Here is a 27,596-nt window from a genome sequence, read left to right on the forward strand (position 1 = left end):
TAGACAGCCAGTGGTAGTTGAAGATATCAAAGCCTTCCTGCTATGCAGACAAAGGGTGTGATTCCCCTCCCCTGCTGAAGCCCTTGTTACTCAGGACAGGGGGCTGGGCTGCCAGTCCCAGTGGGCAGCAAGTACCCGGGCTGGCAGTACCAGCCGGGTGTGTAGTACCAGTCAGGAATGCTGACTTTTGCCCTGTGCCACCCTCCAGGGCCAGGGAGCCACTCTACTGCCAGCAGCCAACAGCAGCTCCCTGGCCACACAGCAGCCACCTAGAAGGAAGTTAATATATTAGCACTTGTAGTCCAGAGAGTTTATTTTGGCATAAAAGCTGTCCAAATCTTTCCAGGGCTTGGTGTAACCCTGCTCACAGAGGCTCATTCACTTCAGCTTTGTCCAGAGGCTCTTGCTCTTTACAGGGACCAGCAGGAGAAGCCACTGCAACACCTCATTTTTGTGTTTATGCAGGGTATTTTCAAAACTACCATCTCACTATATCTGTATTTATTGAAGAGAAGCTCTTCCCTTCTCCCTGCTGCCCAAGCTCATCACCCCAGAGGAGTTTCTGCCCTTGGTGGCACTTGAAAGGCAGAGTTACACTTTGTGTGTCCCTGGGCTTTGGGACAGATAGGCAGAGGAGAGTCACAGACAGAATCATGTACAGCAGAACTGGGGTTTTTTATGTGTTTGTTTTTTTTTTTTAATATTGATACACTGAGCTACTTCTAGTGTCTGTCCCTCTGCATGGGTATACCCTGTTCTCCAGGGCCTGGAGAGGAGGCTGGAATACCCAAAGTCTTGATTATCAGCCTACTCACTTTTGGTTTTTGGCAATTATTTTGCATGTCCATCTCTATTTTCACTGTATCACAAAGTGTCTGTAGTGGAAGACAAGTCTGTGAAATTCAAATCATACAAAAAAAATCTAAAGAACAGGGACTTTATTTGCATCTTATCTGTTAATCACAATTTATTGCATCTATCAGTGAAGTTCTTTGTTGACCCAGCTCTGGAGAATTGTCGTGGAGTGCCACTTTAGCAAAGAGGTAGTATTTTGACAAACATGCTGTTTAAACTTGATAGGCTTTATAAAAAGTTTGCCAGCTACAGACTGGCAGTAGCAAAAATAAATCCTAGGCAAGCAGGAACTAGGTCAGATGTGTTTAGCCTACAGCATAAAAGCTGGCCCTTACTAGCTGAAATTTTTCAGCTTTTCCCGAGAGATAAGGATAAATTTTGAGATATTTTATCTGTTGTTAATTTAGTCAATGCTTTGATTCATAATTGTGCTGAAAACACTGTCTGTGCTTCTGAACCAGCCCTTAGAGCTGTGTGTAATTCCAGCTTCAGAATCTCGAGTCTAGATTTTACATTTAATCAACTTGCAAAAGCACTGCTCGCTTTGCAAGAACTTTTTTCTGTCTTTCAGATGCCGAGTGCATTAATGTCCTAACAAATCTCAGCTGTTTAGTTACTGCTGTGTGATTCTGGGGATCCCTATGGTGTTTAACAGGAGCAGTCAAGCACATAAAATCACACGTGTTCAGAGCTGGATACAGTCCCCGTATTTACCTTTTTGTTGAAAACACGGAATAACTTTTACTCCCACTGATTTCCATTCTCTCTGCTTGAAAAATAATATTCTTGTTGGTTTTCAGAGCTATGAAATCTGTAGTTTGACTCTGCTTGAATCCTTTTTCCTCAGACTCCTGAAGAGCTGGATGACTCTGACTTTGAGACCGAGGATTTCGACGTCCGAAGCAGAACCAGCATCCAGACTGAGGATGATCAGCTCATTGCTGGGCAGAGTGCAAGGGTAAGGCACAAACCCCTCAGCATTATCAAAGTGGGACCTGCCTTCAAGACACACTTCAGCTTGCTTGGAAAACTCAGGTTAAATTTGGGGGGTGGTGATAAAAATGCTGGATCAGAAAACTGGCATTTTTTGTTTCCAGCATTCTTCTGAAAAGGAGGTTGAGTGAAATGCAGCTGGTCTGATGGATGTGAGAAACGTCCATGGTTTATTTTGGATATTCTGAAAGATCAAAATCCTTTTATTACCAAGAAACTACATCACATTTTGATATCACAGACATTGTAGTCAGTGAGCTTCTGCAGGGAGGTACAGGGCAGATCACTCATTGGAATAATGTTATTTTCAACAGACAAACATTAACTTTATGAGAAAAAAGTCTTCCCAAAATATCTCCTCACACACGTGCTGGTGTGTGTTTGGTCACTGAGCATTTATCAAGACAACATTGAGAGGAACTCAGAAATATAATCATTTCTAACTAACTGCATTTCCTGTGACTCAAAAATGAAAGCATTGATAGGCAATATATAATCATTAAGAGGTGAAACCCTAAAATCAGTGCATTGAAGGAAGACCAGGCCTTACCTATTGCTTTTATTTGACACGGCCCCTCTGGATCAATAACAATTTACACTCTTGGGAAAGTGCCATGGCAGATTTTTTGTGGAGGCTCTTCCTGCCAGGCAAGAAGTAGCTAGACCTGATTTATCAAACCTGGGCCACGTTGGCTTGGGAATTACCAGCTGGGAGTATTTTTATGCTCCCCTCCCTTGCACAAGCACTTTCTATGCCTGGACCCTCGCCCCCTTCTATGTAAATGCAGACATTGCTCACTTACCTCTTAGCACAGCTGCTGCCAGAGGATTTTTAGTACCAAAGGCTCCTTTTTGCCTGCTGCTGGAGGCATCTCTGCTCCCAGTATTTATGAGGGCCAGGCCGTGGAGTCTTACACAGGCTATAAACCCAGTCTGAGAGATTTTATTTGGGAGTAAGCACATACTCTTTATTTTCACTTACTCTTTCCTCAGCAGACATGTTTCAAAAGAGTACAGCTAGCTTTTTGCAGGGAAGAGACTGGTAATATTTCTTATTATCCTCAATACCCAAGTGGAACTTAATTTTAAAATGTTGAAATTTTCTGTAAAAGACAAGTCCTCCTTCTTCATGCAGTTTTATTTTGAGGGATGGTAATATGTGGCAAATTTGTTTGGAGTCTTAACAACTTCATCATGCAAAGGGCCATATTTCAAGTGTCAACTTGTCTTTCTGGGCACTTTTTCTTTAAAAAGAGTATAAACTTTGATTCAGAATGGAAGCAAATGGCTCTGTAAAGCCTCTAGGTAGAGGATTGCTATTAAAGTTTTATCCCCCATCTACATGACTGAAATTGGTTATTAGTGAAATGTTCCAAAAAGCCTCTACAAGGCAGCAGGAGGCCATGTGAGAAAACTCTTCTCTTCCAGGCTATCATGGCTCAGCTCCCTCAAGAGCAGAAAGCCAAGATTGCTGAGCAGGTCGCCAGCTTCCAGGAGGAAAAGAGTAAATTGGATGCTGAAGTGTCAAAATGGGACGACAGTGGCAATGACATCATTGTCCTGGCCAAACAGATGTGTATGATCATGATGGAAATGACAGACTTCACCAGGTGAGGCTTTTTAATTTGTGCTCACTCCAAGCTGCCTGGGCTGCTGGGCTTTCAATGGGGCATGGTACAAGTTCTCCTAAGAGTCTCACTTCTTATAATTTCTTTTAAATGGTGCCCTGTTCCATCTGCGTATTCACTGGGGAGATGCATTATTGTGCAGTGGCTGGGTGGTAATAACTGTTTCAATTGATCTTCAGATACACAGCAGTTATTGCCTGTCTTTCTTCCTTTCTTTCTTAAGGGTGATTCTTGTCCCCAGGAATATATATATATATATATGTATATGTATTTGCTCAGTTCTTTACAGCATTAAATTCTATGGGCTTCTCAATATTGCCATACTGCAGAAATAGTTCCTAGTACAGTTATTTGCAGAGGAAAGAGAGGGTTTTTGATGCCTTTTGAAATTAATTTACCAGATTTTATATAACGCTGTTTTTTAAACTTCATGTTCTATTCCATAAAAATTGCAAATCTGTCTTCTGAAATGTTATCTCTTATCATCATTAAGCTGCTCAAAGCAGTAAAATTCAAGATGTTTTTATTCCTGGGTTTAAGCTAAATGTGGGGAAGAGCTGAAAGGGGGTAACTCTTGAAAATGAAAGTGCTGTAATGGCTGCTCCAGCCTTCTCCTGCCCTTTGGGTGAGGAGTCACTGCCAGCACAGTGTGGAACAGTGAGAAAAGGGACACAGAATTCACTGCTGTGGTTTCCTGGTGCTAGGAGGGAGCGTCTGCTCTGTTTTGCAGGGGAAAAGGTCCTCTGAAGAACACATCAGATGTGATCAGTGCAGCCAAGAAGATTGCAGAGGCCGGGTCCAGGATGGACAAGCTGGGCCGGACCATTGCTGACCACGTAAGTCACAGTCCTGGAGCCTCCAGCACCAAGGAGCAGGAGATCTTTCAGTACTGCAGGCATGATTAACAGATGAAAATGTGTTTGTTTTTGGGGTGTTTTAACTGATTTTCTGGATCTGCTGCTAGAAAATTCTGTTCTTTCTGTTCTTTCCAGCTGCTCTCCTGCCTCCCTGAGCAGTGACACAGCAGCTCCTTGGCTGGAATCAGGCACCTGGCATTTTGTGCCAGCCCTGCTTCAGGTCACGTAGAGCCAGGGCAGTGCCAGTGCTGAGCAGGACCCAGGCTGGGCTCACATCACACCCAGAGCACTCCTGGTGCTTCCCAAAGCACAGAGTGCAGGGACAGCACCTGCACAATGGCACCTGGCCTATTGCATGACCTTTAATTCTGGGTTTGAGGCAGCTTTGTAAGATCAGCCATTTTCAGATGCTCCACAGACTGAGTGGGGAGCGTGTCAGAGCTCTCTGGTGTTTTTTCACTGTGAGAGCTGATGAAGGCTTGGAGCAAGGCCTGCAGGACCCGAGCGTGGCTCTGCTGTCCCAGTGCTGGGAAGGAATTCTTACAGGATTGAACGAGCATGGCCAGCTCAGGGATTTATTTATGCAATGCCTGTCCTGAGCCACTTAGAAACTGGGCCAAGCAGGAGCACCTTTGGCACAGCCCACACCCAAATAGCAGGGAAACATCAACATTAGTAATAATATTCCACCTTCAAGAGAGATTCTGAAATGCAGGGAGGTTAAGTCTGAGATCATGGACTAAACTTTGTTTTTTCAGTTGTCACTTGCTTTCCAGGCCTTTTCAGGATGGAGATTTGTACTGCAAGGTTTTCACTGAACCGGTGTCACTTTGAAAGTAAATCATTGCAGTGCAGGACTCTCTCTTAATGTTGCATTCAGAGGTGCTTGTCTACACCCTCCTTTATTAATGATGCAGTGAGAAATGTTCAATGGGGAGATAAATTCGATAAGTGTTTTTTCAAATGGCTTTCCTTGCTACAGCACTTTGACAGCCTTGTTTCTGCAAGAACCAGGTGTGCTGCTGGTGTAGGTAAATGAAGCAAGGAGCAGTTTGTGTTCAAGGTCTCAGGGGAGCTTGGGCTGAAGGTTTACAGTGCCTTTTTCTTTTTTTTTTTTAATTCACATGTTTTATGCAAAGTTGGTATATGGTTTTCTGACCAAGCCATTTCAAAATAAGGTCCTTAAAAATGTAACAGATTAAGCACATGTTTGAAGATAAATATGAGCAGCACTGTACAGTTAGTCATTTTGACAAGAATATAGCTTTTTCCTGACTCCATACTCTGCTAATACTTTGAGCTTGCATATTTCATTAGATGTGCTTCCATACTCTTTAGAAACATGTTCATGTGGAGCAGTGTGACAGCTACAGAGCAGGAGCAGCTCTGGTTCCTGCTGTCCCTGCCCCTGGAGGGAGCATACAGAGGGGCTGTGTCCTGTGTGCTGGGTACCTCCAGAGCTGTGGCCCCTCGTGTCAGTGTGCCAGCAGCTCCCAGCTCTGCCGTCAGGCCCTTCTGCAGCACATTCCTCTGGAGCTCCAAGAGCTGCTGTCCCAGGAATTCTTGTCTGTAGGGAAGAGTTCTGCCATCAGCTGCAGGTTCTCCCCGAGGTTTCCATGCCTCACTCCAAGCAGCTGCTGCTTGCTGGGAACAGGGGAACATGAAGCAGTTATGAGCACAACACAGATGACAATGATTTGCAGGAAGGGTTCTCTCTATTATTTATTTTTTCAATGTCAAAACACCTACAAAGCCAAAGGAACTTTCTGTTCCTTTTTTCCTTTCATAGCAGTGGGAGGCCAAGGTTACATCAGTTCTGATCACCCAGAGAGAAGCAGCTGGGGGTGAGGGTAGGGGTTGCCCCAGTTCCCAGTAAAAGGCTCCAGCAGCCTTGTGCTGGGGAGACTGGTCCCTGCTGGGGGGGCTGGAGTGGGGACCCTGGGCACAGGCTGGTGGCAGCTGCTGGCACACGTGGTCAGTGCCTGTCCTCCCAGGGAGCTGCCTCCCCAAAGCAGCTGCTGGCAGCTCCTGCTAGGCCCAGTGGGCACCTGGGGCTGAGGGGCATCTTTTGGGAGTTCCTGGTGCAGCAGGGCCCGTTCCCAAAGGGAGAGGCAGTGAGAGGAAGAAGCTCTGGGGTTGCTGGCTCTCCCCTGCAGCCACTGAGGATGGTCTGTGTCCATCAGCACACACCACCAGGGTTCTGCTGTCTTCCCCTGCCCCTTTTCTCTGTTTTTGCAGAGAAAAGGGTGATTCTGCTTCTCTGCAGGCTCAGCTGGGGCAGCAGGAACTGCAAGTGGGAGGTGTTTGCTGTGTCCAGGATGGAGCCTGGATTTGACCTGGAGCAGCCAGCTTAGCTTTTGCCAGTAACCTTCCCTGAGTCTGTGGCAGCAGCTCAATTTGGGGGGTTTGGGAAGGTGGGGTGTCCCCCAACATGTTCATTTCCATCTGCACTGCACTCCCTGCTGGGCTGGGCTGTGGGAATCCTCCCATGGGCTGTGTCTGTGGGAGCCCATCCATCTCTGCAGATGGGGGTTGTGGCTGTGGGTTAGTCCAGTAATGTCATCATTCTTGATCAGTGTTCAAATTGCTGCCTTTTGGGTTTTTTGATTTTTCCAAGTGCTCCTGCCTAAGAAAGGACAGGGCTCCTGCAGGCACCCACAGTGCCTTTTGTTGATGCTCTTTTTTATCTCGTGTTGCATCTCCATTTAAACCTCATCTGTCTTTGAGCTGAGTCCTCGATTCTGCCTGCAGAAATAGCACACACAGGAGAGGATCTGGGTTTCCATCTCACACTGTATTGATGTACACAGCCCCGTGATGATTCCTATTCCACGAAGGTTTTGCTGCCTTCCTCAGCTGTTGGTGAACGTGCAGCAGTCTCCTGCCTTGAGAGTCTTTCCTTGAAGGGTTTCACAGCCCACAGAGTAGCTGGAAGTGCTGAGCCATCCCCTGACGTGCTGTACTGGGCATTTGTCAGCCCTCGAGCCCCTGCACTGCTGTGCTGCTCACTCGCTGTGTTAGATGAGCTCTTTGGGAGATGGAGAGCAGTTTCCAAAATGGTAATTTGGACTTTTCATTAGCTCTTTGGCCAGGGCTATTTGTGGACTTGCTCTTAAACATCTTGTACTGCTGACTAATATTGATTAGCTTAAAAAATTAACCTGCAAACTTTGCTGCTTCGTTAGGCAGGGCTTCACTGCACTGATGGAAGCTGCGTGCCCACGTTGAGAGTTGCAATTACTTTAGGTGTTCCATCATTTTCCTTGGGACTAAGAAGGTGGTTTTATGTCTGTTGGTGGGGTCAGGTACCCATAAAGCCGTGCAGATCTCCCAGTGCAGTGCCCCTGTGTGTGTGTGTGTGTGAGCTCTGTGGGCACATCACTGCAGCACCTGAGTTACCTCTGCTCAGCACAGAGACCACTTTGCCTTACAAAAGCCACTTGTTCTGGCCCTGGAAAACAACAAACGTGTGTGTTAGCTGCACTGACCTTCAGTGCAGAGAGAAATGCCTGTTCTGGCATTTTGGGCAGATTGAGTGCTGTTGGGAAGGAAATGCTCCATGTGAATGGGACCGTGTTTGCACATTCCTGTGTGTGCACCACCATGCTCCTCTTTCACACAAAGAAAAAAGCTGCTTCCATCTCATAGCTAAGGAGAGAAGGTCTGCAGGGAGAATCAGGGCTCAGAGCCTGCTGCTCACAGCCAGGAGGGGATTTTTACCCTGCCCTCAAAGGGGAGGAGAGGCTGCATGGCCAATGCAACAACCCTCAGCGGGAGTGAAGCATTAAGTAAGGAAGTGGTGCCACATTGAAGATTAGTCTTTCAGTCATGCCATGTCCATTATGAATCGTCATCAGTTGGTCCATTGCACATCATCAGGGTCTTAGGTGAAATGGGATTTTGCTGTGAACAGGGCTGTGTGAAAAAGAGCTCTTAAATCACTCTGGATGGGGTGCAGCTGTCCCGAGGCTGGAGATCCCTGCTGGGTGTAGTCCTGTCCCTGGATAATGCCAGGTGAATTCCAGTGCTGCAGCTGAAACAATGCTGGGCACAGTGCAACCTGCCTTAGAGCAGGAGATAAGGATCAGTGGCAGTCTGGTGGTGGCTTTGTCCAGGAGGTCTGTGGATGCTGGGTGGGGAGACGATGAGTGGCCATTTCCATGGAACAGGAGCTGTTTATGGGGTACAAGTGATGCTTCTCTGGGGTTCAGAGCAGGGCTTAAAGCAACATGGGGTGTGACCCAGTGTGATGTAAGTCACATGGATGTGAAGCTGTAGGTGTTGTGTGTGTGTGTGTGAGCATGTGGGCTGCCCCTGGGGCTGAGGTGGCCTATGCAGGACCTGCTGCTGGCACCCCACTGCTGCTGCTGCTGCTGCTAAAGGAGCTGCAGGGCTGATGTGAGCAGCAGAACCCTTCCCACAGCCTTTATGTCCTGCAGAGCCTGCTCTGGACTGTGCTGCTCCTCAGCTGGGCTCCCCTCTGCTCTGGAAATCCATCCTGAGCCTGCGTCATCCATGGCTCATTCTTTGGTTCTGTCTCAGAAAATGCCACCTTCCCAAACTGCACAGAGGACTCCTGCAGAGCCTTGTGTGCAAAGCTGAGAAAGTTACATTTCTCTTACTCTCTAGATGAGTGCTGCAGCAAGCACCTTAAAAATGTCATTTTGTGCCTGGTGAGGAACCTGCTTTCCCCACTGCTACAAGATGGGAGCAGAAGTCAGAAAAATCTCTGTTTGCTGCATGTAACTGAGTCGCTGTCAGGTTTATCATTTTCGAGCTTGGAATACTTAAGATTGAGGATTGAGGGAGGAATTGGTAACACTTGCTAGTTGCAGCTTGGGATCTTGGGTGTCAGACCATTGCTGCTGTGTCCTGTGCAGTACAGGAAGGACCTTTTACAGCTGACAGACCTGCTCTGGGGAGGGTAAATAGTCCTCCTTCTCTTCCTCCTCCCTGGGAGGGCTGTTGACGGGCAGTGGAAGGAGCCTGAGCAGTGCTGTCCCTGCGCGTGGCTCCTGGGTTTTAGATGCCTGTCACGCTGCTCAGCTTTCTCAAAGCCCAGGCTCAGCAGGGAGGGCAGCGCTGTCCCGGCCCATCCCCTGATCCAGGGGAGGTGCCTGGAGTGTGTCTGGCTCCCGGCCCAGCCGTGCCCTTTGTGTCCCCGCAGTGCCCGGACTCGGCGTGCAAGCAGGACCTGCTGGCCTACCTGCAGCGCATCGCGCTCTACTGCCACCAGCTCAACATCTGCAGCAAGGTGAAGGCCGAGGTGCAGAACCTGGGCGGGGAGCTCGTCGTCTCCGGGGTACGTATGGCACACGCCTGCCTCAGGCAGCTTTGCTCCCACAGGTTATTCCAGGCTGAGCTTTTGTGTTAAACCCCACGGAATAGAGACTAGACATGCTGGAGCAATCGGAGTTCTGATGGATGCAGAGTTTGTGTTGCTGCCTCGCTGTTCTGGGGAGGAATGCTTGCTGTGAAAATACAGACTTCACATTTCCTTACTCAACAGTGTTTGTAGACAGATTCACTTCACCTCTGTGTAATCTGTTTTCCAGACTGCTTTTCACTCATAGTGAGGTTAAATCGCTTTATCAGCACAGCCAAACCTGCCCCACGTCTCTGCACAGCCTTGGAAGATGCTGGGGTCCTGCAACGCTCCGGAGATGTTAATATTTCAGGATGGCTGTGCCCTGAAGAGTGCAGGGATTTTTAGTGGCTGCTCTGGTTTCTGACAGCTGGAAGCTGCCCCAGGCCAGCTTGCTTCCTTATTCCAGCCATTACTTTGCAAATAATTTTTTTCACTGTAGTTCATGAAATGCTGCCTCCTAAGAGGATTCTGTATGACAGATATTTGGGGGGAGGGAAGTGGAGCTAAAGTCTTAATTTCTTCTGTTGTACTCTTCCTTGTCCTGCATAGGCACAGTTTGGTCACTTCTGGTGCTTTTGCTCAGCTGTGTCAGGACTGAGGAAGGAGATTGGAAGAAGGGACAGAATTTGCCCTTGGATAGTCCAGAATTGCTCCCTGATCAGCAAATGGAAAAAACTTCCCACATTCTGCCATTTTGATGCCACAGAATCATGGAACACTTTGGGTTGGAAGGGACCTTAAAACTCATCCAGTGCCACCCCCTGCCATGGGCAGGGACACCTTCCACTTTCCCAGGCTGCTCCAAGCCCTGTCCAGCCTAGCCTTGGACACTGCCAGGGATCCAGGGCAGCCACAGCTTCCCTGGGCATCTTCTGCCACTGATATTTTCCAGTGAAACCCTGTTTGGTATTTCAATTGCTTAAACTTAGTAGCAGAGATTTCCCCCAAAAACCAGGGAGAGCTGTGGAAGGAGAGCTTTGGGGCAGGAGCAGCAGGAGCAGTCAGCAATAGATATCCCTGCACGAGCTGAGCCCATCTGGGGGTGATGGGGCTGTGCTGCCCCCCTGCTGCCTTTCCAGCCCCCAGAGCAGCTCCAGGGGCTGTGGTGGGATGTGCTGCTGTTCCTGTCCTGGAAGCTGGGAGGCTGAAGGCATGGTGCTGTCAAAGCAGGAGATGTGTTTCTGTGCAGCAATACGTACTCCAGGGCTTCACTGCAGTTACTCAGTGCCTCCAGGATTTACATCCCCTCTGCCATAAATCAGTGGTAGAACAGCCTGGCATCTGTAGTCTGATCTCCTGGTTTTATCCCTTCTCCTTGAGCCTGTCCGCTGGGGCTGAGGGCTGCCAGCAGCAGTTTTGAGCTCCATGGGATAATCAGATGAAGACCTCAGCCAGTCCTGAGGCATCACCACTCTGAAAGGAAGGTTCTGTCCCGTGTTAATCCCTGCCCGTGCACCCGCGTGCTGTGAGAGCAGAGCAGGGCCCAGGCGGGCAGAGCTGGCACCTGCAGAGTCTGACAGGTCCTTCGGAAAAGCACCTCCCTCCTCTCCTGGCCTTTAATGATTCCTCCTGCTGTGAATATTCCTGGAAACACTCCAGCACAGTGGTTTCCAGGCTCATGAGGAGGAGGGCAGAGCACAGGGGCTTGCCAGAGGATCTGGGGTGCCATGGTGGCACTTGGGGCACACTGGGGTAGAAGGGAGGGGACAGTGCCCCTGAAAAGCCACCAGAACCAAACCCTGCCCCAGATCAAACCGCTGTCCCAGCCCATTTTGCCTTGACAAGCTGGGGATCCTGGGGATCCCACCCAGAGCAGGACACTGGCCCCTGGAGAAGGGGGTCCCAGCTGAGGTCACCACAGTGCTCCTCCCTCTCTCTTCTCCTCCCAGCCCTGGTCTCAGCTCTTCGTCCCTGCTGTACCCTACAGCTTCGACAAATTCAAGGTTTTCCTTGTTTTGATGCTCTTGTAAATCAGGAGCCAGCTGGGAAAGGGCTCCAGGCCTGGCTGGTGATGCAGTTGTGTTCCTCCCTTCCCAATACAATTTAGTATTCTAGGGCAATTTAAATATTTATTATCAGTGATTAAGATATTACTACAGCTTTATTAATCTCATTAGAGAATAAGGAACTGTTAAATCTTAGTCACAAAAGCAAAGGGCAGAATACAAATGTTTCCAATTGCCATTGATACGGAAAATGCATACAGAGGGGCAAGGCCTGCTTTTGTGTTGGTGGCACAAGTCAGGTTTGTAACCGCTGAGCATCCAAAACAAATCCTACCTCAAACTGGGAGCCTCAGGTTTCAAAGGAAAAACAGAAATCAGTTTTCAAGTGGTTTTACCCCCAGGCCTGTCATGCTCTCAGTGGAACGCTGTGTTTGGGGGGTTCCATGGTGTGTAACTCTGTGTCCCTTGGCAGGTGGACAGTGCCATGTCCCTGATCCAGGCAGCCAAGAACCTGATGAACGCCGTGGTGCAGACGGTCAAGGCCTCCTATGTGGCGTCCACCAAGTACCAGAAGTCCCAGGGCATGGCCTCCCTCAACCTCCCGGCCGTCTCCTGGAAGATGAAGGCTCCGGAGAAGAAACCCCTGGTCAAGAGGGAGAAACAGGACGAGACCCAGACGAAAATCAAGAGGGCATCCCAGAAGAAGCACGTGAACCCCGTGCAGGCCCTCAGCGAGTTCAAGGCCATGGAGAGTATCTAGAGGAGAGCTGTGGGTTGGGGGTGTTTTTCTCTAGCCCACTACTACTGCTTCCAGAACTCTACTTTTAATACCCTAAGGATTTTTCAAAAATTCACTATTCCTCCAAATGTATTTACTTAATATAATTTTGATAACTTTGTTTAGATTACCTGGGGAGATACTTAAATTTCTAAGTCCTATCAGTATATCTTCAGCCTGCGGAAGTGTGGTAATTTAGATGGCTTTTAGATTACAGGGGTGGATTTCTAGCTGGAAACTGTTTTTTATAATCTTGCTTTAAATGAAATATTCTATAACCAAAGAGGATTTTACAGTAACACTAACGGTTAACACTAATACTGGATCATGATACTCAGACTCAGTTTATCATGGTGATCAAGGGAGAAAAATTAGATTTTTTACTCAAAAAAAAATTAAAGTATTGTATGTGATAGTGTATCTCTGCTGTGGGGGTGGAAAGGGAGCAAGCTCAGAGGAGTTTGAAATTGCAGCAGGCACCGGCTGTGTGAGCACAACTGGGAAACAGCTGGAAAAACGCTACACCCGTGCCTGGGCAGGGCTTTGCTGAGGATCGTGTATGGAGCTGGGCTCGGTGGTGCCCTGGGGCCGTGATGCTGCTTCTCCTGGGCTGCCCCGGAGCCCTCTGGGGGTTCCCTTGTGCTCCTGGCGCTCCCTCCGCTGCCGGGGGAGCCCCCGGGGCCGATCCCTGAGGAAACCTCCCCCGGTGTGGGCGGCCGATCGCTCCCCGTGACACGGACGGGAATTGTAATGCCTGGTTACAAATTACTAATGTATTTTGCTGCGGGACACTAATAAAGTTGCTTTTCCCAGCTGGTGCATTGTGGTGCTGTGAATGGAGCGGCCCGGCCCGCCCATCGCCCCCCCTCGCCATTCAGATGCAAATCAGCTTTGTGCTCATTCCTCATAATTGCTCTGCATCCCGCCTTGGGCTTCCAGAGGCACCCAGGAAATCGTGTTTGCTCAGGCTGCAATTTAGACTGTACATTATTTGTGATAACTATAGCTACAAGGTATAATTTCACTGTCTTATTTAAATTTTATGAATTTCAGCGTGTTTCACACATCCCAGTCGAGTCGAGTGCAGGGAAGCGGTGCCTGCACGGGGCAGCACCGCGGTGCCTGTTCCTGTGGAGCTGGAAAAGCCTGGGCTGGAGTCAATGTCTAAAATGCAGCTCCATTTTAGAGCTGAACCTTGGCCCTGAAATGTTATAATTTTATTTATCTCAATCAGCTCATAATTTACTGTATTAAGGTTACTGCTGTCATGTTACTGTAATGCTGATTGTAATTAAGCTAAATAGTTTTTGAGATATTTTTGCCAAATGTATTATGTTTTCAAGCATTTTAGCCTCAAGTACAGCTATTAAACAGTGGAATGATAGGCTATTTTCATACACCCTAACATGTGAACAGGCTTGGAGGGGGAGCTGTGCTCCACTGCCGTTTGGGGGTTAACAGGCTGTAGGTCTTCTTTTAGAGAAAATTATTAACTAAAATTATACAATATGGGTTTTTTTTCCTCTGGTATTGTCTTAAAGGTCTTCTCTGAGCTGTTTAGAGAGTACATCCAATGCCTCTCCCCAGTGCAATCTAGTAATGAGCTTTAAAAAATAACCTTTATTAAGATGTGCAGAATAATTTACACTTATTTATCTTTTAAATACATCTTAGTTGATGTTACGAGCATTGAATATCAAGAAATTAAAAGTCATTCCCCTGGTGAGAGCCACAGCCGCAGGAGGTGCAGGAGCAGGAACGCCATGGGGACAGGAGGCCAAAAAACCTCAACTCACATTTCCTTTGTACCCAAGAATTGCTCCTCTGGGAATTGCGTTTGGGTTTGGAGCAGAGGAGGGCATCGAGGTGAATCATTACTGCTGTAACACTTAATTGCTCCGTTCAAAAGTGCAGCAGCAGCGGCTGGAGGGGAGAAACGCCTGTCCCCTTAGAAGAGGGGCGATTTTGTGTCATGAAATCCCAATTTCAGTAGCTGGGGACGTGGTGGTGACACCGGGGCTGGGGAGCGGCGGATCCTGGGGCCAGAGCTCGGGGCAGGGGAACCCCGAGCCGGGGCAGGGCAAGGCAGTTCCTCATCGCGGAGCGACCCCAGCCCCCGCTCCAGCCCCGCTCCTGGTGCCTCCGGCCCCTCCGGGTTGTTCAGCATCAACCCAAGACCGAGGTGGGTCGGGAGTTCAAAACCCAAAAGCGCCGATCCCGTGCCAGGGAATTCCAGCCCTGCGTATGAAAGCGGCGCTGGAGCAGTGGCTCGGCGAGGGGGTCCGGCCGCCAGCGAAGCTGTGACTTTATTAGGGAGCCAATTGGAGAGAATTACAGTAATTACTGCTCCATGTAATTAAGCGCTGGGGAAGGGCTCGTGCTGTCGCTGTCGCTGCTGGAGGACGATGCTCGGCTCGGGAGGGAGCGAACGGGCGGGGAGAGCTCCGGGGGCGCTTGCGCCGCTGCCCCCGGCGGTGAGCGAGCAGCCAAACCCCACCTTCCCAATTCCCTGGCCTCCGTGGAGATGGGGGGACCCGCCGTGGCTTTGGGCAGGGAAGGGCTGTGGGATTTCCCTACCGCCAGCTCCCCGTGGCTGCTCCCCAGGCACCGCCTGGAACACGCCGGAGTACTTGCTGGAGGGGTTCGGGGGGGGGGGGGGTTTGCAGTGATTTGAAGATGTTTGGGTTTGGGGTTTTTTTGCAGTGCAGTGGGACAGCAGCTTCGCTGGGTACGTGCCAGAGCCCGGCAGACCTGGCAGTGCAGGGATCTCAGGAAGATGAACCCACATTATCTTCTAAAGTGCATTAGTGAAACCACATTAAATCCTCAGGAGATACGTCTTATTCCAGATTTCAAGTGCTCTTAATTCAATTCCGCGGTGAATGGAGCCACGTTGAATTTATGCCGCTTTAATTGTGTGTGAAGGTTCCGTGCCACGATTTAATGGCCGTTAATGAGCGCCTTTCCCACTCCGAGTTCTCCCTGTTGCCAGCGCCTTTGGGATGTGTCGGGAGCGGGACAGGAGAGGGGAGCGCGGCACCCCCGAGCTGGGTTTGCTGACACGGGTGCTGGGTCCAAACCAGGCCACGGCAGCCAAACCTCAAACACAAAGCGGAGGAGAGAGCAGAGAGGGTGGGGAGGGGCGAGTGCGTTCAAAACCCCAGCGAAGGGGTGAGCCAAGGAAAAATCCATTAAGGCACATGAGCTGCTCCAGTGCTGAGGGCTCAGGGCTGCCTGTGCTGCGGATGGTGAGGGCTGGGGAGTGTCCCAGGGAGACACAGCCCGTGGGCTCTGCTCTGTCCCACTCCCTGCCTAAAGGGTGCCAGGATTCGGGGAGCTCAGGCTGAGTCACCATGGCCCTCCTGATGCTCTTGTGAGTGCAAGGGGAAGGAGCAGGAGCTGGTCCTGGCCTGGCCACCTGTGTGACGGCAGCGCTTAAAGCCTGACTCCCTCTTGAAGCTGGAGCAATGGGGAAGCCCAGTTAGCTCCAAAATTAAGTATGGAAGTGCCCATCCCACCTCCCAGACCTGCACTGGGAGGGGGTCCAGCGAGCCCTACCCACAGTTTCCATCTGCCCCAGGACCCTCCACCCCTGGGGCCCCTCCAGCCCTGCCTTGCTCCTTGCTTGCAGGAATTTGGGGGATTCCCAGCACAGCGGGGCTGGCTCTGCACAGGGGCTGGGGCAGGACTGGCCTGGCCCTGGCCCTGGCCCTGGCCCTGGCCCTGCTGGGTAAGGACCAGGCAGCTGCAGCAGCCCTGTCATTACCCCGGGCTGTGGACCAGCAGTGCCATTTGGGACACAAAGCTGCCATTAGTGGGGACACCAGCCTGGGCTGGCATTTATGGCCAGGGAAAGCAGCCCAGGGCTCTCCTGCACTTCTCTGTCACCCTCTGGGGACACATGGCCATGCACAGGGAGGAGTGGGCTGCAGCCCCCAAGGCTAAGCCTTGGCCATGGCTGCCCACGGCACAGCTCTTGGTGCTCTCCAAGGCTCCATGGCTGTCACCACCTCCCCGTGCCACTGCCCAGCTGCACTGCCAGTGCTTGGACGTGACCCCTGAGACCTGCAGGAGCTGCAGAGAGGGGGTGGCTTCAGCCCAGGGGTTCCTGCCGGCCACCCCTCTTTGGGCTCCTGAGCCCCCTGCAGAGCCTGGAGCCCTTTGGGCAGGGGGACACAGGGTGTGGGTGTGAGGTCCCTGATGCCAGCACTGCCCAGGACCTCACACAGCCTCTGCCCCAGGAGTGCCCTGCTAGGGCCCAGTTCCTTAGGAGCAGCACCGTGGGGAAATTGTAATTTGTTATCATTTTTTGGCCTCCTTTGAGTGCTCCACGTCCTTGGCTGTGTCGCTCTGCCGGTCTGCGGGAAACAGCCCAGGGGGTCACCAGGACCTTCCTGGGCACTTCCTGCTGCCATCCCAGGCCACAGGGGCCATGCCAGGGCTGGCACCAAGTGGCACTGACCAGGAGCCACGGCCTGCTCCCTCCTGAGCTGCCCTGGAGGCCCATGGGCACCTCTCCATCCCCAGGGCCAGCACAGGCATCCCCAGCGAGCCTCTGCTCAAAAACTTGTCAGGTTTAAGACTTTAAAGAGCGAGTGGGGTTTTGGCTATGGGATTGGACAGGGAGGGCTGCTGGTGGTTTTCTACCTGGCTCATTCCCTAAGGAGGTGTTAGACAATCCCCACCTTAAATCCAGCTGTGACACAATGACAAAGCTAGGCAGGGGCTGAGAAATCCCTGTGCTGATCCCCTCCAGTTCTGCTGGATCCCTCATTTACCTGGCATTGCTCCAGAGGCTCAGGTTTCCAGCAGAAAAGCCCCTTCCCATAGTTGTCCTGGCTATTACCATCAGATTATTTTTTTTAAATCTACAAAGCAAAGCCTTGGCAAGGCTGGCTGGGAAATGCATTTCAGATAAAAATAGAAAAAAAAAATTAATGCCAGCAAAACAGCCTGAAACCCCAAAAAGAGAAAGATCAAAAATTAGTTATAATTAGCCCTGCTACTTAACAGTGACAAGTGACACACTGTACAAGGGAGCCCCAAATATTTGAGCACAAAGCCTGGTGGTTGCAGGGTCACAGGTGGGGATGGATCTGGTGGCATTTGTGTCCATCCCTGGTGGTGGCAGAGCCCTGCAAAGGCTTGGGGGATGGAAGGGACCAGCTGGATTCTGCCAGGCCTGGAGGAAGTGAAGGGATTCAAATACCCCCTCCTGGGAGTGACACAAGCATGGCCCCCACGGGAACACTGCTTGTTCCCTTTCTGCAAATCCCCAATTCCCCAGTTGAGCCTCCAGCTTGTTGCCTCCACCGTGCACCTCTGTTTTTCCAGCAGTATGCCATGAAAACAAGATATTCCCCACACCCCAATGCATTTTAATAACAAAGTTGTAGGCACACAGTGCTGGGATCTCATTTAGTCCAGCAATTTATTCCAAAATGCATCTGCACTGGTGCCATCCAAACCTGCTGTCACCCTGAATTCCCTGAAACTGGACAGAACCCCCAGTTTCACCTCAGTTCCTGGATGATGGTGTTAATAGAGCCCAGGAGCTCCCTGAAGTAGCCGTCCTTGTCCCCTTCCCTCTGCTCCTCGGCCGCCAGCTCCTCATACTCGCTGCGCAGGAGGCTGAGGGTGGTGCCCAGGGTGGGGTCCCCCCGGTAGTGCTCCCTGCAGAAGGCCACCAGGACCCCCACCAGCTTGAGGACCTTCTCACGGGTGTCATGCTCGGGCATGGCCAGCAGATTGGGCACCAGGGCACACCAGCCCTGCTCCACCACCGCCGGCACCAGCCTGACCTGCTGGTACTGCTGGATTTTCTCCTCCATCTGCTCTCCGTGCTGGGAGTCCTCAAGCAGCATCTGTGGGAAGTGGTGGAACACAGATTAATGTCCCTGTCAGAGAGGAACTGCTCCCAGGAGGTGACACAGTAGAGGAGGATGCGTGTCCTGTACCACTTGCCGTGGACAGGGACTTGCCACAGAAGACCAGACCGAGGTTGTGTCCAGGCTCCCTGGCCTCAGGGGCTGTTTTTCCACCCTGGAAAACTCCCAGGGACTGGGGGCTTCTGTGTCACACAGCCTGGGAGGGGACTCAGGGGCAGGAAGCTCAGCAAGACTTGTAAAGTCTTTGGTCTGATGCTTTTTCCTGCTGACAGATGCCTGTGGCACCTAATGAACATCATCACTTGGCTCCATGCTGCTCCTCCCAGAGATGGGGATCTCAGTCTCCTCCAGCCACAGCCAGACCTTCCCCTCCCAGCCTGGCCCAGAAAACCCCAGTACTGAAATTCTGCTGAGGGCTGAATCCCTTACAGAGAGAGACCAGCCCAGAGGGGCATGGGGGACAGCGGGAAGAAGGGAAACTCCACCACACCACCCTGTGAGCCCTTTGGTGGAGAGGCTGTTGATAGCATGACATTTCCAGACAGGGACTTGGAAGGACAACACCATGGAGACCTCTCCTCTCCTGGTCCTCCTGAGAGCTGCCTGCTGAAATGCAGGCAGGATTTGGGGTAAAAGGGAAGGAATGTGGCAGGAGGAGGCATTCAGAGCCCCAGTGACTCCTGTTTTGCACTGACAACTGCCAGGGTGCTTTATTATTCCAAACCAATCCATCTGACAGTCACCCAGCCCATCCCAAACCTGCCACCCCAGCTCAGGGCAGCCCCCCAGCACCCAGGGTACAGCATTCCCAATCCAAAGAGCAGCTAAAAATCGTTGTTTTAACATAAACCCGAGAATCTTCCAGGCTGTGCTTGCCCCAGACCCACGGAGGTAGGAACAGATGGGGCTGCCGGAGGGGAGAGCTGGGAAACGGGCAGCAGGATCAAATGGGAATGGTTTGAGTCAAAATGCCCTTGTCTGCTCCTTTCCCATGGAGCTGACAGGATCATGTTAGAGTCAGCACCTGATAAGATTTCAGACCTGCTAAAATAATTTGCACCTTTACAAAGTCTCCTGGAAAATAACTGATTTAACAGAGAGGTGCTGCTCTGCCGTGCCTGCAACCCAGGTATTAGAGCAGCCATAATCCGCAGGGCAAATTGGCCATAAACTGAGCCAGAGTGGATTTAATTCCCATTCTCTGGAGTCAGGGAAACACACAAACTGAACAACAAGCCATGGCAAGGAAAGACAGGCTTTAAACTGACACTTACAGCAGTAATCCAGGGAATTTGAAAATAAAACATGGAACGTGGCGGGCTAGGCTCCAGCGAGGGACGTGCGGCAGGCAAAGGGCTCTCTGGCAGGCAGGGACACAGCAGAGCTGGCCTGTCCCCTGGCTTTAGCTGGACACCACAGCCCAGGGCCAGCATTCCCTACTTGTATCCTCTGTGTCCTGCTGTTTAAATACCCTTGGGAGGAAATGGGGGCAGTGACTTGAAGGAAAAACAAAGGCTTCAGCTCCTCTAGGTTTCCCCAGGCACTGGTGTGGTGTTGGCCAAGGGCTGAAGGGGACTCATCCCCACTGATGCTGGGCTGGCTCATCCTCGTCCTGTGAGGGTTTTCAGGCCTGGCTGGGTTTGGGAGTGAAAGTGGGGAGTGCCTGGCCAGAAGCCACCCCAGCTCTCACCTTCTCCATGATGAGGTCGTAGAGCAGTGTCACCACACGGACATGGAGGGGCTCCATTCCCTTCTGCCGGAAGAGGCTCCTGAGCACCTGGAGGCCGCCCAGCTTGAGGAACTGCTGCTGGGCATAGGGGAAGTGCCTCAGCATGGAGGACAAAGCAAAGAGAGCCTGGTGGAGAAAGTGAGGGCAATCAGCAAGGTGGCCGTGGCACGGCCCACCCCATGTGGCACGACCCCTCTTGATGGCACCCCATGGGGACAGCAGAAACACGCTCCAGCCCATCTGTGACGAGCTCCATGGAAAATGCATCCCAACCTCTCCTTGCTGAGGGACATCTCCAGCAGTCCTGTTTGCAATCCCAATCCTCCCCAGCAATGTGAGGCTGCCAAACTGCGGGTACTTCATCTAAACTCCAGTCTGGACTGTCAGGGGCCTGTGGCCAGCCCCTGACAGTCCCAACCCCATCACTTCTCCATGTTTACCATGTTCAATGTTCAATGGAGTGAGGAGTGTCCAACACCACCCAGCAGAGCCTGATCCCCATGAGGTGATTTGGATGCCGGGGTGACGTCCCCACACCCCCCAGTCAGAGCACAAGCCCATTATGTCCCCCACTCCGGCCCAGGCCCTGTCAGTGTGCAGCCCGACAGTCCACCAGCCAGAGCCCAGCGCCCCGCGGTGCCCCAGGGGCTCGGCTCGGAGCCGAGGAGGCGATTCGGGGCCAGCCCAGCGCTGCCTGTCACCCCGGCCGGCTCTGACAGCGCGGCGGCCGCCCGGGGCAGGGGACGCGCTGCTCGCCGGGCCTGCCCGGCTCCCCACACGCGGGGCCGCGCCCGCTCCGCACGGACAGATCCGAGCTGACAGCCGCGGCTCCCCCGCTCCCGTTCGTTTCTATTTTCCATTTTCCGCGTTGCTGCTGGTGAATTTGAGGTGCTGCTGCCTCCCTTTTGAATCGCAGGCCAGAGGCCGGCGGAGGGAAGGAATGCACTTTTGGCCTCGCTGCCGTGCAGGGCTGTGAGCACCGGGGCGGAAAAACCATCGGAGCGGGAGCCCGGGGCTGTGCGGGAACGGGCTGGGCCCCCAGCCTGGCCTTGGGATCCAGTCTGGAGACACAGGACACTGCACACAGCACGGGAGCTGGAAATTAAGACCTCTGTCCTCCTGGAAAAGAGGGTTCAACCCTTGGAGGGTCTCGTACAGCAGTGTGTGAACGTGGACAATACTGAGCCCACCCCTCTCATTTCTGCAAGGGCTGCCTGCACCATGCAGTCGGGTTCACTGGAAAGAACTGCTTCGGTTCACAGCAGTGCAGTGCTGTGAGAGCCCCTGCGTGCCCAGCCATCCCTCCCCACCCACAGGCACTCCTGGCAGGAGTTTCTGAGCGTGGAGCATCCCGTGGGATCTCCTCACATTCACGGCCAAATGCAACGGGGTTTCACAGCTTTCTCCTGTGCCTTTCACTTGCTGGAGAACTCTTACCAGGGTTAAAGGGGAACATATTTTAGGGAGCTCATTACAGGTGAATGGAAGAGTCAGTGGTCTCCCCACCCTGCTGGACCCCTCATGCAGAAGGTCCCTGTGGAAAATAGGGCTGGGGTTTGGGAGCAGCTAGGTGGTGTTACCGAGGTGGCATCACACACTAAAGTGAGGGTAATGGGATCTCATGCTCCAGGGAATACAGCAGGGAGGAAGGGAGGGAGGGGGCGAGGAAGCCCCCAGCCCGATGGACAGCGCTGCACATTTGGCTTGGGGCTCTTGGTGCTGCTCCTTGCTCCAAAGCCTCTGCCAAAGGCAGGACATGGGTCTGGCTGCAGCAATTAGCTCCTCCAAATGTCAGCTCCCATATTTGTCAGCCTGTGAAGGCTGTGCTGCGGTGGGGACCCTCGCCTGTGCCCCCAGGAACTGTGGCACTGTGCTGTCCCCACAGGCTGGCAGAGCCACCAGTGAGTGCCACTGTGGCACTGGGGGGACCCCCAAAGAGCCAGGGGAGTGCAGGCTCCACTAGTGCTGCTGAGGTGGTTAGGTACCCAGGGCCCCCCTTCTGCACCCCTGGGAGTGAAGCCCACCCAGTGTGGGGAGCAGCAGGGGTCCCACACTGTCTAGATGTCCCTGATGGCCTGAGGGTGTTTACACAGAGCTCAGCACAAACTCAACTTTGCTCAGAGGTGCAGCCCCACTCCTCACCTTCTTCCTGACAGCCAGGGACTGTTCTGTGGCCAGGATAACCAGGAGCTTCTGCAGGGCACCTCCCTCAATGGCTTCGATCTGCACTTTGGGGTTGCTGCAGGGATGAAAGCAGAAGGCAGGTCACCAACAGAGTGGGGCACAGCAAGGTGGGAGACACCCTGGTCTGGCTTGTACCAGCACTGGCGTGGCAGCAGGACCAGGACAGTGATTGTCCCCTGTGCTGGCACTGCTGAAGCCACACCTCGAGGGCTGTGTCCAGTTCTGGGCCCTCATGGCCAGAAGGACACTGAGGGGCTGGAGCGTGTCCAGGGAAGGGAACGGAGCTGGGAAGGGGCTGGAGCCCCAGGAGAGGCTGAGGGAGCTGGGAAGGGGCTCAGCTGGAGAAAAGGAGGCTCAGGGGGCACCTTGTGGCTCTGCACAGCTCCTGCCAGGAGGGGACAGCCGGGGGGTCGGGCTGTGCTCCCAGGGAACAGGGACAGGAGGAGAGGGAACGGCCTCAGGCTGGGCCAGGGGAGGCTCAGGATGGACATCAGCAGGAATTTCCCCATGGAAAAGGTGGTCAGGGATTGGGAGGGTCTGCCCGGGGGGGGGTTTGAAGTGCCCATCCCTGGAGGTGTCCCAGGAAGGGCTGGAGGTGGGGACTCAGTGCTCTGGGCTGGGGACAAGGTGGGGATGGGGCACAGCTTGGACTCAATGCTCTGGGAGGGATTTTCCAACTTCAGTGGTTCTATTTAATTCTATTTCCACCTCACAGTGAACATGAACAAGTGTTAATCCAGCCTGATCCCAAAACAAAATCCCCCAGCTCCCACCAACGCTGGCTCATGGTTATGGAGAAGGTACAAACCCTGCAGCCACCTCAAACACACCTGAAATGAAGGCAGCAGGAGTGGGGAGGGCACACTGGGTCACCTGGGCCTTCCCACCACACCCCACCATGCCACCTGATTTCCCCTGGCAAGGAGCTGTGGCTCCTGGTTCCATGAATCCTCTCACTCCCCATGACATCCACTCCTGAAGAGCCTTTGTATTCCAGTTCTGCTTCCCCCTCTCCTCGCTTGCTGCGAACGTGCTGGTCACCCACACACCTCTCACAGCAAGAGCTCCTCTCCAAGGACTACTGTGGATAAATCCACCCTCCTGCCTGCCAGGACAGGCTGAAACCTCAGGTCAGGATGTCAGCAGCTGCCCAGGGTCAGACAGACACACAGACAGACCACTGCCCCCATCCACGCTGACACATTGCAAGCCCACTTCTAATGCATCTTGGAAGGTGGTGGAGCCATCAGACGCTGCAGGCTCCCTCCAGGCGAGGCTTTCACAGTCAGGGCACAGTGTGCCAGCTGTCTGATCCCTGATCCCGGCACTTTCACACTCCAGGAGCAGCTCCACACTCCAGCCTTTGCTGGGCTCTGCAGCAGCAATTGCACCGTGCCAGGTGGAGGTCACCAGCCCGGCTACAGCACCCACGGCTGCCACTGCTCCCAGGGAGCTGCTGCAGCAGCCACGGCCCAGCCTCTCCAGGAAATAAGAGACACAGAGGCAGGCAGGGTCATAAAGAAACAAAACCGGAGACAAATGGAGCTGGGCAAGGAGCAGCTTGGAGTTAAACCATTGCTCAGAGCAAATCTGATGTGGGTCTTCGCAGCTGGCAATACCAGGCTGACCTCAGGGCAGGAAAAGGGCATTTGTTGAAAGCCGCCTTTGATTTCTCCTTCCTCACCCACTTGCTGCAGCAGACATCCAGGCAAAGCCACGGCACAGGCACCCTGCCAAGGTGGGGGCATCTGTGACCTGCCCAGACAGGGCAGGAGGGAGAAAGAACAAACCCAGGAACTCCAGGATCCTCCTGCACACAAGATTTTCGCAGCACAATTCTCAGACCCCCATGTACCAGCTCTGCAGCATCCCTGGAAGCAAACCAGCTTCTGCAGAGCCTGGGTCAGGTGGGACCTGACACATCCACCATGAGGAGCCCATTCCCAGCCTCCCCATGCCAGGAAGGTGCAGAAGAGTCTCCCCCTGCAAAAACAGGATGTGATTTTCCACCCCAGTATGTTGTGCAATGATCCATCAATAGCATCTCTGATTTGGGGAGTCAACAAAAGCAAACAGCACAAGCCCTAAAACTTCACCTGTCCCCAGGCCACTCCTGGGCCCAAGGCCATTTCCCTCAGCTCACAACTGGGGCTCTCATTCATCTCCAGCCAAACCTGCAGCCACAGCCATGGCCCCAACAGCATGCGGTCCAAAAACCTGATCCCATTTCACATGCAAGTCCCTCTGGGCAGTGGAGACCAGAGCAAGTGCAGAAGCAGCTTGCAGGAAGGCACTTTGCTGAGTAGAAGTGCCCTGAAAGGACAATCCCCTGGGCTGGAGACCTCCTGGTGCCATTCAAGGAGAACGGCACATTTGGGATATCCAAGCTCTTTTGTCACATCCCTCTAAAATAAATAATAAAAACCCTTACAGCAAGGGACACAACTGAGAAATTGATATGCCTTTAATACTTGGCTGGTCACCTGGAGGATTTGATCTAATTAAAATCTCTGAACCATGGAGCTCTTTCCAAGGAGCAGCTCCAGAGGTGAGGGAGCCTTCCTGGCTGGTGGGTGTGCCGCTCGCTTCTCAATGCTCCTGTTGCTCTGTCTCTGCTATCAATGGTCCTGGCTTCAAGCTAACAAAAAAGCTCGTTTAAAGGTTTGGAAAACTCAGCAGAGATCTGTATAAATTAAACTGTCAAGCCCAGGGAAAAGCAGCCTGAACAAAATAAACACAATGAGACACACTGTGGAGCGCTTGCTTGGGAAATTCAGCCATGCTAATCTGCTAATGGAGACAGGATGGTGGCATCTGCAACAAAATTCACTGAAACAGGAGTCTGAGGCTGGGACAGGGCTGGGCCAGCCTATGGTGACATACCATAATGTTGCAGTGATGGCACAGATTTGTGTGTGCTGCACTGATGAGATTAACCAGCCCCTATCCGGGGTGAGGAACAGCCGCAGGCTGCAGGGACTCAACACAAGCCCCATGTAGCTTCCCAAAAGAGACCCCTGTGTGCTGAACAGCCCCAGTTTGCCCTGGGGGACCCAGCCTGGCTGTGAGCTCACAGCACATCCCCTCTAGATGTGGCCCTTGCTGCACATCTGAGCTCCTTGTGCCTCCCAGCCATGCTGCCCACATTCTGTGCATTTTCACTGGCAACTCCTGGCATGGAAGCAGTTTTCACTTTGCAGACAAAGGGGTTTTTCAAGAGTACTCTCTGCTAAGAGACACTCTTGTTCCAATCCTCCTAGGACGACCCCAAGTGCACAAATTTAGGAGAGACTTCTCAAAGTTTTTCCAGACTGCACATGCGATGGGTGTGGGAAGACTGAAAAGCAGCAACACAGCCCTGAGGCAACAGCAGCTCTGGAGTTAGGTGGGAACTTACAATAAGGCAGCAAAATTAGATTTAAATTAAAAAAAAAAAAAAAAAAGAAAGAAAGAAAGCCAAGTGGTGCAGAGGGACCTGGGGACTTGGAGGCACAGAACAGGGCAGGCAGGCAAATGCCCTCATCTCTACTGCTCTGACAAGGACACACACAGAATATTTATTTCATGGCCTGCTTGTTGCAGAAACTGCATGAGACCTTGGGAAAGAATGGGTGACCTCCTCTCCTGGGCATCCTGCTGAAGCTAGGTGGTGAAAGACCAAGCAGGGGTGTGGAAGGGAGTGGGATGGAGGGGTTGCCCCTGCCTGGGTGCTGGCACAGCGCTCCTCCTGCCCTGGCATCTCCCCAGGCACAGGGAGCAGAGGCTGCAGAGCTGAGCTCTGATGAAAGCCCCGGTGCTGGTGCAAAGGCATGATAATCACCGGGCTAGACGGGGCTTAATGGGTCTCTTCTCTGCTCAGAACCAGCGCTCTGCGGTGCCGCCTGGGAAATCAAAGCCGGGGATCAAAGTCTGTAAGTCTGTGAAACAGCCTAAAAAATTTAGTGTAGTCTATTTAGCTTCTGCTGTAACCTGAGGATCAGAAACAGGCAGCAAGGCAGCATTGCTTACCATGCCCTCCCCCTCCTTCCCTTCCCCTCCCTGGTTTTTAGTCCAAAATCTGTTAATGGAGAAAACAAGAGCAAACCAACAGGACTGAAATGTGCCTTGTCTGGCTCCTGGGGCTCTCAAACCCTCACACCTGGGTCACACTTTGACAGGCAATGGAAAAGGTCATTTCCATGAGCCCTGGAAACAAAGCAACACAACCAGGGTCACACTTGAAAAGGCCAATGACTTCTTCATCCTTCTCAGTGTTTGGAGGGTTTCTGACAGCTCTTGTAAACACAGTCATGTTAAAATTATTTGACAAATAATAGATAGAGAGATAAAACAGATCATTACAGTGTCAGTAATTCCACCCCACACTAGAGCTGTAAATCTGAGACTGAACAAGGGCAGAAAAGAGAGGCAGGGTGATCAGCAGCTCGTTAATACTTGCATGACTGAATTTCAGATTGCAGGTTTAAGAATAAAAAAAATAAAAGCATTCAAACAGTTCAAGTGAGAAGCGACACATAAGGAGAACACGGTTTTCTTCTGCATTCCAAGCTCTGGCTATGAACTGTTCCTATGGGAAATGACCATGGAGCAGCTGCAGTGAGCCAGACAGCTCTGAATCCATGACTTCCCCAGGTATCCACATCTCCTTCCAAACTTTCTAGCTTCCTTCCTAAGAGGAGAATAACTGGGACAACTCCATATCAACAGCCCTGCCGCCTCCTCACCCTCCCAAATGACCCCCTGGCTCTGCCAGTAAATGACACTTAAGCACAGGGTGGGTGAATCCCTTACAAAACACACATTTAACTGAGGCTTTCCACAGTCCCAAGCTATGGAAAAGGACATTTGCATGCACAATATGAGATACAGGGTAATAATAAAATAACCCAAATGTCACCAAGGCTGCCTGTGACTATTGGAGGGAGAAGGAGGAGGGATGAGGCACAGTCACCCCCAAAGCCTCCCCCAAGGGCCACATGCAGCAGAACTGGCCTAAAAATCCTCTTCTCCAAGCACCAGCTCAGACCTGAGTTTATCACAGACAAAGGCCTTCAGAGATACGACTTAAGGAGATTAAAAACCACCCAGAAAAATGGAACCCTAAGTCGTTACACCGATCAAAATACAGTAGAGAAGAAAGCAGGGGTGAGGGGGGAAAACCTGACAAAAGGAAAACTAGGTTTCAATAGGCAACACAATACAACAATTTCATATGAAAGATGTGAAGCATGAAAGAAATGTTAGATGTTCAAAAGCCCAGAATATAGGAGAGATATAAAAAATCCCCAAGAAGATGAAAATCTCCACTTCAATGCAATGCTGCCTTCTCACTTTCTACCGAGCCAGGCACTCGCTGCCGTGGTGGGGGAG

At 51.9% G+C, this 27,596-nt stretch overlaps 2 protein-coding genes across 4 annotated transcripts in view; one reads left to right on the forward strand and one right to left on the reverse strand.

The window, feature by feature from the left end:
- The window catches only part of CTNNA1 (catenin alpha 1), a 117,125-nt gene extending 103,883 nt beyond the window's left edge, over positions 1–13,242 (forward strand). The window contains exons 14-18 of the mRNA XM_038149808.1: positions 1,703–1,813; positions 3,277–3,458; positions 4,207–4,312; positions 9,501–9,635; positions 12,120–13,242. Coding sequence (XP_038005736.1) covers positions 1,703–1,813; positions 3,277–3,458; positions 4,207–4,312; positions 9,501–9,635; positions 12,120–12,407 — 822 coding nt within the window. The 3' untranslated portion in view covers positions 12,408–13,242. The remainder of the gene's footprint in view (positions 1–1,702; positions 1,814–3,276; positions 3,459–4,206; positions 4,313–9,500; positions 9,636–12,119) is intronic.
- A 4,595-nt stretch (positions 13,243–17,837) lies between these two features.
- Positions 17,838–27,596, reverse strand: part of SIL1 (SIL1 nucleotide exchange factor) — a 92,296-nt gene continuing 82,537 nt past the window's right edge. For all 3 annotated transcript variants that reach the window (XM_038150220.1, XM_038150218.1, XM_038150219.1), the window contains 3 exons: positions 22,185–22,281; positions 20,004–20,168; positions 17,838–18,289 (listed from right to left, as the gene is read on the reverse strand). In XM_038150220.1, the coding sequence (XP_038006148.1) occupies positions 17,939–18,289; positions 20,004–20,168; positions 22,185–22,281 (613 nt within the window). In that variant the 3' untranslated portion in view covers positions 17,838–17,938. The remainder of the gene's footprint in view (positions 18,290–20,003; positions 20,169–22,184; positions 22,282–27,596) is intronic.

Source organism: Motacilla alba, chromosome 13, assembly GCF_015832195.1.
Source record: "Motacilla alba alba isolate MOTALB_02 chromosome 13, Motacilla_alba_V1.0_pri, whole genome shotgun sequence".
Classification (NCBI taxonomy): Eukaryota; Metazoa; Chordata; class Aves; order Passeriformes; family Motacillidae; genus Motacilla; species Motacilla alba.